At 40.6% G+C, this 11,048-nt stretch overlaps 1 protein-coding gene across 2 annotated transcripts; it reads left to right on the top strand.

Moving 5' to 3' along the window:
* Nucleotides 1–2,662: 2,662 nt before the first annotated feature.
* Nucleotides 2,663–11,008, top strand: LOC148408580 (transcriptional coactivator YAP1-like). 2 transcript variants are annotated; one of them, XM_088439966.1, is made up of 9 exons: nucleotides 2,663–2,849; nucleotides 3,098–3,357; nucleotides 4,954–5,165; nucleotides 6,215–6,351; nucleotides 7,578–7,679; nucleotides 7,888–7,967; nucleotides 8,923–9,041; nucleotides 9,111–9,214; nucleotides 9,379–11,008. In XM_088439966.1, exons 2-9 carry the CDS (start codon nucleotides 3,145–3,147, stop codon nucleotides 9,546–9,548), a joined length of 1,137 nt encoding a protein of 378 aa, XP_088296092.1. In that variant the 5' UTR covers nucleotides 2,663–2,849; nucleotides 3,098–3,144; the 3' UTR covers nucleotides 9,549–11,008. The 2 variants fall into 2 exon arrangements, with proteins under 2 accessions (XP_088296092.1, XP_088296093.1); XM_088439967.1 differs by lacking the exon at nucleotides 7,578–7,679 and having other exon boundaries at nucleotides 2,664–2,849.
* Nucleotides 11,009–11,048: the final 40 nt, after the last annotated feature.

Below are 11,048 nucleotides of genomic sequence, written 5' to 3'. Positions count from 1 at the left end.
TTTTGTTAAAAATGTGTGCAGAACTTACACCCCTCGTCAATGTAAACACTGTAAAAGTCAAGCATATACATTGTTAATGGGCAGGCAAACACCTGCGCTCGGGTAGAACTTGCCACTATTCAACAGCACAATGCAGCGGATTGATGTAATATAAGGAAACCTAATCTAATTTCATTGAACCTAAATTCATGGAATACAAGGTAACAAATCATTCACAATGTACCGTAGTTCGTGTGTGACGTTTTATAGCATGACTAAATGGAATGTAATCTAAGATAATATAATTTACAATGTCGTATAGTGAAACAATCTAGTGAAACGTAATCAAACAATGTAATTTACGTAATATATGTTAATTTAATATATCTTAAGATAACAAACCAATTGTTTATCAATTTAAATATTCTTAAATTCTATGATCTAGTCGAGTTTTGTTACTGAATCAAATTAGTTTCCATGTTGTTATTATTATTATTATTATTATTATTATTATTATTATTATTATTATTATTATTATTATTATTATTATTATTACTGGACGAGATACGTTGTGAACGTCTTCGAAATCCTTTGAACATATAACCGTACAGTACTTATAGTAATTAATATGTATTGATCCTTTCTTTGAGTTGTGTTTATTACGGTTAAATTTGTGTTTATGTATTCAATAAATCATTCAATAATGTATGGTGTCCTACCAAGACGTCACGGTACTTATATAAAGTATGTAACAATGTCAGAAACACTCATGTAATTTAACATGTAACGTGAGACTATCAGTGTGTTGCTGCAAGGTAAACAGCACCACCTGCTGGATAAGATTCACCCTACATCGGCGCGCAGTGCTTTTGAGAAACATTGGGATTCATTCAGTGCTTTTTTTTTTTTTTGATTTTATGTTACTTTTATTACGAGTCTTGCATATGCACGAACATTCATCCACGTCGGGTTTGGGCTCACTTTGGTTTATATTTATGACAAGTTAGGTTTTCTATTAGTTTGTGAACCTGATGTTTTATTATGCATTTCCCCCAACTTTTGCATTAATCCTTTCAACGGCAATGTACAAACAGGGTGCAAAAAAAAAAAAATGTTGGGATCCCAAAACCACTAGGAGGCGCTAACGGACAATTTATGTCATTTGCAAGCCTTTCAATGACTTCATGGAGTGGCTTAGCCTGACTCATATAATGCAAAGTTCTTGCTATGCATTGTGGGACTTGTAGTTGACAAGGACAAGGATCCAAGGACTAAATGTTGCAAGACATTGGAAGCGTTTTATTTCATGCAACGTATAACATTATATCTGCATATTCCTGTCTGTGAATACTTGAACGTAAGACTACATTTACATTTGGGTTTATGGTGTGTTTGGCTTGATGACATTCCCTCGAAACATCCATTCGCTCTGAATAAGATGTGCAGGCAATTTGTGTTTATGTGCACATTCAGTGGGAGCAAAAGCTTGTTCCCGCTCATGGAAACCAGATGTGAAAAGCAAACATGGCGGCTTCGATTTGAATTCGACACCAACCCCCTTCCCCGCTCCCTCGCTTTCCCCCTCTCTCTCGTCGCGACATCCACACGTCACGTTTCCTCATGTGTGACGGAAAAGACGTTTCCTGGAGGTCAGACCAATTTCTTTGGTTAACTAGGCCGTTAAAACGGGAAGCGGGAGAACATTCCGGAGTCCAGATGGAGACACTCACCTCCTTGGAAAAGAAAACAAGTGAATGAAAGATGGCGAATGCTGTGGAATGTGCGGTGCAAGGCGATAGGGGCCACGCAGCTTAGGGGGCCCCGTGAACGCTGGGGGGACAGGGGTACACAACCACATGTGCACTCTGTTATGTGCTAAGTGCGGTGGATGAACCCCAGCTGTTAGCTTAGCATTAGCCCAAAGACGAAAGGCAAACATTAAGCGGAGCTCTGGCTAAAAGTTGGCTTTTAAGGTCTTTTTTTTTAATATTTACATTCACATTTTTTCCTTTTTTATGTGAAGTGTAATCACAATAAAATAGGAATTTTCACCATGTTTCTTTTTTAGTTTCAGGTACTTTGATGCACTTGTTTTTTTTCTGTTTTGGACTAAGCTGTACCCGTTATAAATGCTGTTTAAAGTTGATTTACATTGTTTTTTTTTAAACATATTTTGTATATATGTGCAGTTTTTATAGATAATCTTATAAATATAAACAAATATACTTTATTTCAATCAAAAGACGTCAATGTATTGTAATTCACAATTTTCTAACATTTAATTTTCATGGGCAGACAGTACGCATGTTTTCCGCTAGAGGGCCGGCAACTTCTGTCTGGTTCACGCAAACGGGGCGGATGTTGTCTTATTGTGCGTCCTCTCAAAGCAAAATATTCAATCAAATACTTTCAGCGTTGACTTATATGTAGTTAAGTTTTTTTTAAGTACATTTGGTGGTGTGTTTGTCACTTTTACATCTATTTGTAGTCATTTCTCCTTGCTTTTGAGGTATAAATGTCTCACAGTGTTCCGCATGAAACAGAATTGGTTGTGCCTAATGTAAACGGTGACGAAATGGGAGTCGTTTCAGTGCGAATGGCTGCACAAGTTTGGTGCAGCGGCGGCTTTAAAGCCTGCAACCCCGCCCATGCGCACTATCACAGGAACGTGGATGTGCACGCGCGCGCACGCGCGCACAAAAGTTTGGACTTCCAGTCGTGATTTGTTCCACGCACTCTGTTCCACTTCTTGGTCTGCGTAGATTTCTTCCTTGAGGAGTTTGGGGAATTTGCGGTTGTTTCAGTTTTATTCCAGTCCGAAGCGTGGATCTGGCCGAAGAGACTTTAGGAGACGGATTGTCTGCGTGAAGGTATGTGGGAGGCATGTTGTATGCACTTTTCCTATTTTTTTCCCTCACACACCAACGTACTTTCTCGAGTGTTGATTGCGTGTTCCGAAAGAACTTTTTAAAGAGGTTCTGATAAAGTTCGGTGAGCGGAAAGTGGGGGGAGTAGTGTAAACAATCCGATCATAAAACCACGTCACGCATTGTCTCGCTACTTTCCCCCTCCCCACCCCAATGATATCCAGGCGTAATCATGGGGTTTTGTTTTGCAGCTTTTTTTGTTGTTGTTGTCAATCGTGCGGGAAAAAAGCCCCCCCACATGGACGGGAACCGCGGCGGCGGCACCGCGCCCCCGGCCGGCCAGCAAGTGGTGCACGTCCGCGGTGACTCCCAGAGCGAGCTGGAGGCCCTGTTCAGCGCAGTCATGAATCCGAGCCAGGCCGCCCAGCAGCCGGCCTCTCTGCCCATGAGGATGCGCAAGCTGCCCGACTCCTTCTTCAAACCCCCAGACCCCCGCACACACTCTAGACAGGTATGGAAATAGGATCCAGACTTTCCTGGAACCTGGAGTGTCATCGTTTTTTCAAGTGTGAAGGAGTTGTGCCAAGTGTTGACCGTTAAGTGTCAAACTCCAGTCCTGGAGGGCCGGTGTCCTGCATGTTTTCTAACCTTCTCTCTCAAATACACCTGATTCAAAGGATTACGATTTTTTTCAAGATCCTGCAGAGCTTACTAGTGAGCTGGTGTGTTGGGGAGAGAAAACCGCTAAACATTCAGGATTCCGGCCCTCGAGGACTGCAGTTTGACACCTGTGCAGCTAACCCAAATCCGAATTTGATCCTTCGTCCAACTCCAAGCATCTCTCATCTTTGACTCTTGACCACCTAATTCTCTTGACCCAACCTGGTCTTGAAAACATAGTCATGATTTGTATTGAAACCTCAACTTGTAACCCAAATTGAAAACCGCGATCTTGTAGTGAACCCCCTCACAGTGACTACAAACCTTAACCCCCTTAATAGATCTGTCTACTCTTATCTTGATTGGCTAAATCATAGGTGTCCAGTCCTGGAGGGCCGGTTTTCTGGTTATTGTCTCCTTAACACACCTGATTCAAATGATTAGCTCATTAGTAAGCTCGACAGGAGCTTGAAAATGATCCCAATCATTTGAATCAGGTGTGTTTGAGAAAGAAGTTTAGAAAACCTGCAGATTACCGGCCCCTGGACGACTGGAGTTTGACACCTATGACGTTTTTTTGTTGTTGTTGTTGTTGTTTTTGTTTTATTGCCTACCTTATTATTAGCTCAATTATGGAATGCTTGGTGAACAGTGAACAGAATAAGAATTTCATTGTGTGGTATTACTATGCATATGACAATAAAACTCTTGAATCTTGAAATGGTATTTGTAACCTTGAAACCCTAATCCTGAAATTAATTACCACTCGTGGTTTGAAAACCTAACCCAGGCTAAATTGAAACTAATTTCATCTTGAAGCTTATCAAACCAACCCAGCCTTGAAACTGTAACCTAATCTTGAAACTGTAACCTTGGTTTGAAACCTTACCTTGAAACTCTCATCCTGTATTGACTGTCAAATGTGAAACCAAACCCGTAGTTTCAAACATTAATTGGGATCCTTAATTTTGTCTTGAAACCTTAATCTTGTCACAAAAAGCCAATCATCACTTAAAACCTTATCCTGAATCCCTAATCTAGCCGTGAATTGCTAAATTGCAAACCTAACCCCGTCTTGAAACCATAATATTTTCTGAAAACTCCAAACCTAATTGACGTGACTTTATATTGAATCCCTAATCCTGTCTCGAATGCCAAATTTGAAACTACCCTGATCCTCTTTTGAATCCCAAAATACACCTTGAAACCCACATCCTAATGTGAAAACCCAACTCCTAACTCAATTTTGAACCCTTAACTCTTGAAATCCATGCTCTTTTTAGAAACCATAATTAGCCCAAATTGAAAACCACGATTTGCTTTGAAACTCTAATTTAAATTCTCAGAATTGCTTTCAAACCCAAATTCAATGTTAACTTAAAACCCTAACCCTCTGATGAAACCGCCAGTAAAAACCTTAACATCGAATTTTCCACTTCCCCATCAGGCCAGTTCGGACGGCGGCCCGTGTGCGTCCCTCACGCCTCATCACGTGCGTGCCCATTCCTCGCCCGCCTCGCTACCCGTCAATCTGCCCGACGCGGCGGCCGTAGCTGCTGCAGCTGCGGCAGCGGCCCCGCCGGTCATCCCTGATGATGTGCCGCTGCCGCACGGCTGGGAGATGGCCAAGACCCCCACTGGGCAACGATACTTCCTCAAGTAAGATTTGTGACCTTACAGTCCTTCAAGCAGTTTAAAACCCCTAATTGAAACCCCAATTCCAAAATTTGTGACCCTAACCCTACCTTCAAACCCTACTTTGAAGTCCTGTACACGGTCTTAAAATCCATCTTTGAAGCAGTAATCCTGTCTTGAAAGCCACATTTTGAAACTCGATCCTGGTTAGAAACCCTACTTTGAACCCCTGGACTGACTCCAAACTCTACTTGAAAACGCGAATCCTGTTTTGGACGTGTAGCTGTTTTGAAACCCTAAATTGAAGCACTCAAGCTTCTGGAAAGCCTAACCGTGACTTGAAAACCACAATTGGACACCTCGATCCTGGTTTGAAACCCTACTTTGAATCCGCAACATTGACTCCAAACTCCACTTGAAAACCCTAATCCTGTTTTGGAACCAGTTTGAAACCCTAAATTGAAACACTCAACCTTTTCGAAAGTCTAATCATGACTTTAAAACCACAATTTGAAACCTCAATACTGGTTTGAATCCTACTTTGAAACCCCAACACTTGACTCCAAATTTTACTTTAAATCCTAATCCTGTTTTGGAATCGGTTTGAAACCCTAAATTGGAGCACTCAGCCTTTTTGAAACTAACCCTGACTTGAAAACCACAATTTGAGACCTCAATTCTTGTTTGAAACCCCAAGCACTTGACTCTAAACTCTACATGAAAACTCTAATCCTGTTTTGGAACCGGTTTGAAACCCTAATTCGAAGCGCTCAGCCTGTTAACCCTAACCATGACTTGAAACCCTTATTTGAAGACACAACCCAGACTCTGAGCCCTAATTCAGTGTTAATAGTCCAGCGTTATCCCAAAACAAGATTACTATCGATAACAAAGCAACGTTGTTAAAGCAAGTAACAAAATGTCAAGTTATGTGCGTTGTGACTTGAGTTTCTCACACGTGCATACACACACACACACACACACACATGTTGTCGTACTGGTCAATCCGGTCTTGCTCCTTCGATTCATTGTTCTAACTTGATCTGTGTGTGTGCGCGCGTGCCTGTCGACAGTCACCTGGACAAGACCACCACCTGGCATGATCCCCGCCTGGCACAGCTCCAGTCGGCCGGCCCGGCCCCGCTCCACGCTCACTCGCTAAGCAACCCGGCCACCGCCACCGCGCCGGCCAGCTGCAATCCAGAAGCAGGTATTATTTGTAGATAATTGCAATAAACTCAGTGCCTTCTTTTGAGTATCTCATTTTGCATAACACATGAGGAAATATACAATAATATGTATATTATATAGTGCAGTGGTTCTCAGCCTCTTTCAGTGAAATATGAAATATCTTTTCAGCCAAGTACCCCTTAACCAGTGCAAAGCATTTTGGGGTTAAAAAGACTTAAAACATGCCATCAGTGTCTGATTTATTAAATTTTAGGCCCTTTCAAACTTCAGTTGTGTCTGTCCATAAAAAATAGTCAATCAAGTGACCTCTTTGTGTCCTAGAAGAAATCTGTTATAAAAAAAAGAAATATTATTATTAATAAATATTGTTCCACAAAAAAACAATATAAAGTGTCAGACAGGTTCTCAAAAATAAATCATTATAAATGCATGTTTGTCCGCAGAAAAATATTCAACATACAGCGTCCTGTTTTGGGATCATAGTCGAGATGTGTTCACTAAAAGAAACCATTAACTTGACAGGTAACGAGAGGTGGCACATTACAAGTTGGGTCCGACCATTCCAGTATGGGGGAGAATCTGGCTTTTTACAATCATGAATAACCTGTTGAAAATAAAATGTGTTTAATGATCTTGTATTTTGCTGAAACAAGTAAATATTCAATCATTATTTTTAAAGGATTTTTGCATGTTTGTTTTGTCTAAAATCTGGAGTACCCCCTGAAGTTCCTTCAACTACCTCCAGGGGTCCTGGTAGCCCCATTTGAGAACCACTTATATAGTGTGTATAATATTAGGGTTATAACAAGAGCAATTGTGATTAGATGCATCATAGCGCTACATTTCAAATTCTCTTCATCCTTGAATCGTATCAAAACGCGTATCCAATCGTCTTTTTCGAGAGACATATACCAGATGCTACTCGCAGTGACGTTGCTGATTTGTTGTTTCGTTGAATTGAACCAATTTAAAAAACGTTGGCTTTGGAGAGCTTTTACACGTTGTTGTATTTTACAAAACATGGCCAAAGCTACTGAAATTTCCAAATGAATGGATTGGTAATCCGGCTAAGTAAATCGAAGCCCGTATAGCGTTCATATCTCAAGGCCTCCGGTGCATACGATTAATATCTTGCCGTTGAACTGGGCGTTCCTAAACCCGCAATCTTTTGCTCAGAGGACATTAAAAAAGGGGCTTCTTCTTGTCCGTCTCCTCCTGCTCATGTGTGCTCTCGCTGCTGTTCAGGTGGGCTGCCTGAAGGCTGGGAGCGGGCCGCCACCGCCGAAGGGGACGTGTACTACATCGATCACATAAATAAGAGCACCACGTGGCTCCACCCGCGTCTAGGTAGCGCCGCCACAGTCAAGTATTATTTGGGGGAGGGTGTGGGTATCTGCACAAGTTCTTGTTTATCCACTACCAACACCGCAACCGGAAAGGTCGCAAAAAAAAACAACAACAAAAAGAACACTTGACTTAACATTTGAGGAAAGTCATAAAAGTCTTCGTTTTTAATTCATTTCCTGGCGTTTTTGTCTTTTTGTTTGTGTTCCAGGTCTACTGAGCTTGGTCATGCAGCAGCGGAAGGAGAAAGAAAGACTGAGATGCAAGCAACAAATGCAGCTCAGCGCACAGGTATGGTGACAGTTCTTACAACTGACGCGGGCGAGATTCCGAACACTTTAGCAATCCCGGAAGGTTAATTGAGGTCAATGATCCCGATGAAGTTATAAACAAAAACGTAATAAGGGTACGAATAAGTCTGACGGGTGTGATGGAATCTTTTCTTTGATATACAGGATGTATTTACATTAATGTGTGAAGGTGTATTTTTATTATTGCGCTCAGTTTTTTGATGCATTTCAACATCATTTGAATTTATCTGATTCACGCCATTCCAATTTCAACGTGTTCCCAATATTCATGTGAGGGGTGCTTGTATTTTTGATATTACAAATATTTTCCGTTTTCCCACAATTCCTCTCCTTACAACCCAGAAATTGCCATTCATTTGTAATGGGAGATGTGACATTTCATATTTAAAGCTTTCCCATTTCACATTCACAATAATTAGCTTATTTAGCTTATTCATTATGCTTTAAGCATCATTCCCAACATTGCAATAGTTGAAACTTTTTCCACAATTTCCCATTTTCTACCCCAAAAGCTTTCACATGAAATTTCGTCAGGAATTGCATTTATTTGTACTGATAAGACTTCAGTATACGCAAGTAGAAAGGTACCAGTAGCAGGTCAAAAGAGCCCTCTTGTGGCAAGTAAAAGAAATACTGCCAAAGGTTTGTTCAGTTGAATTTAAAGATGCAATTATATATTGACGTGCAAAACATTTTTATTTAATAAATGTTTCTGTCTGTCTAATATCTGCATGCTTTATCATAACAATAATTTAGACTTAAGACACATTTGAATCACTTCTTTTCCTGCATCAAGAAAACAAACTGAAAGCGATACCGTCATTTTTGATCAAATACTGCCGACATCGTACCGTGAATGCACCTGCCTCGAATGACGTGATGTGTCACGGGCTCCTCATTGGCAGCATTGAACCATCTATGTTTGTTTGTTGTAGGATACAACCAGCGGAGGCCGGAACCAGATGTCAGCTGCAATGGATCATGACAGGAACACACTTGCCCCGTCTGTGGACGTCCGGATCAGAGTTCCCACTCACGAACCCACGCTGAATGGGTGAGCCTCATCATCATCGTCTTCATCTTCATTATCATCATTGTAACGCGTTTGCTCGATCCCACGCAGCGGTGCTCATTCCCGCAATGAGAGCACCGATAGCGGCCTGAGCGTCAGCAGCTTGCCGCGCTCCTCCGACTTGACGCTTGCATCTGTGGATCACATGGACACTGGTAATGCTCGCTTCCAACTTGCTAAACATAAACAGTCGGTAAACAAGTGACAGTGACCAGAGTACACAAAGCGTCAGGATTTTACATGATGGCCTTTTTGTACTGAGAATAGCTAAAATGCTAACAGGCAATCGCTTGGTCACAACGTAAATCTCCCGTCATAGGTGACTGCGGTGAGTCATCGACTTTGCAGGACTCCATGCCTGTCATGAACGAAAGCGAGGAGCTGATGCCCTGCATCCCGGAGGGTCTGAGTTCGGACCTCCTGATGGACATGGAGACGGTCCTGTCCGGCTCGCACATGGATAGGGACAACCTGCTCACCTGGCTATAGAAATGCCAATTTGTGACTTTCTCAAGAACACTACATGCAGATTGTTGACACTAACACTAGAGAGACTTTCTTTTACCTACGTGTGACGGATGCCCGATGCTACCCTTCCTGGTATCCTTGAAATAATCTAACCTCAGATGGTTAAATGCTGGAATTCTTCCTTTTGGGGGGTTAGGGTTTGGAAGAATCCGCATGGTCAGGACGGTCGTCCAAGGATACGTTAAGTTCTTTTGAACCGTGCTCGAGTCAAAATTATTAATGATAACTGTAAACGTGCACCATAAAAATCAACAGGATGACTACAAATAATCCACAAGGATTTTTCTGTCATTTAATTGTTGCGTTTCCCTCAACAAACAATAGAAAAAAAAGTAATACATGTATGTAGAAACAAAGAAAAAAAATGACCTCGTAATAATCCTTCAACAACAAAAAGCATGGCATATCGTATTAAAAACCCAATGTTCAAGTTACGTGAAGGCCTCCATAAACAATAGAAAAAAAAACAGGAATAATCCACCTGAAATAATACATTACACAATAGGGAAAAAAAAAAAAAAAACGAGCTGGTGTTCCAATATCCAAGTCAATAGAGAATAACAGACATTATGCACCCTAGAAATTAACAGAATGATTGGAAATGATCCATAGTAATAAAAAAAAAATCCTAAAAAAAAGTCCACGCTATGTTTTTTTTTTTAACTGCCACCATGTACAAAATAAATACACCCCCCTAAAATAATGCCCAAACCAAAAACTAATAATGAAGGTGTTAAAGCTTTTATCTAGTGAAGTAATTGTACACATTTGACGTAAAATATGTTGATAATTGTGGTTTCTCATACGTAGAGCTGTTCCTAATATTTTCCTCACCGCTTTGAGCCGGGCCATTGGGTGAACATATTCGGAACGGCCGAGGAAACGAATGCACTGAGTGGAGTACTGCCAGCTGTTGCTAATATAAATCTTTAACTTTCTGTGTGATATTATAGGAGGCGATTATTGTAAAGCTGTTGTTACGTCCAAAAGGTACAATACAACATTTTCTCTTGGCAATAAACAGCAAATGAAGACTTTTCTTTTAAAAGACTGCTTCATGGAGCATCAAACTAATTGTAGATTTTGTGGTGTGTTTTTTAAAAAACTTTAAATGTATCACTCATACCCCCTCAGTGCAACACTATCTTATTTATGTTAGGATGATGCATGACACGCCCTTTATGGTATATACAATGCATGTAACATAATGACCTTTATTATCTATTTACAGAGTTTTTGTACCTTTTTATGCATGTGCTTTATATATCTGTTGTTATTCTCACTAATTGATTGAAGGCATAATAAACATTTAATACATACAACCATGGAAGTAGAAGTCGTGTGCGCGTTAAAAAAATAATGCAACTGTACTGTTAAAATACTTGTCATGAAAGTGTAAAAATAAAAGCACTACAAATTAACGGGAGATGATTTACAAATTAATTGTTAACATTAAGGTAC

This window comes from Hippichthys cyanospilos, chromosome 18 (assembly GCF_059441005.1).
Source record: "Hippichthys cyanospilos isolate Australia breed blue-spotted pipefish chromosome 18, RoL_Hcya_1.0, whole genome shotgun sequence".
NCBI classification, from domain to species: domain Eukaryota; kingdom Metazoa; phylum Chordata; class Actinopteri; order Syngnathiformes; family Syngnathidae; genus Hippichthys; species Hippichthys cyanospilos.
The sequence above is the reverse complement of the archived record's forward strand: the minus strand, read 5'-3'. Positions and strand labels throughout refer to the sequence as shown.

Excerpts from the sequence above, each read along its gene's own strand:
- LOC148408580 (XM_088439966.1), top strand. The coding sequence starts at position 3,145 with ATGGACGGGAACCGCGGCGGCGGCACCGCGCCCCCGGCCGGCCAGCAA. Across the intron at positions 5,166-6,214 it reads GGGCAACGATACTTCCTCAA|TCACCTGGACAAGACCACCA; the intron begins GTAAGATTTGTG and ends GCCTGTCGACAG. Across the intron at positions 7,968-8,922 it reads AAATGCAGCTCAGCGCACAG|GATACAACCAGCGGAGGCCG; the intron begins GTATGGTGACAG and ends TGTTTGTTGTAG.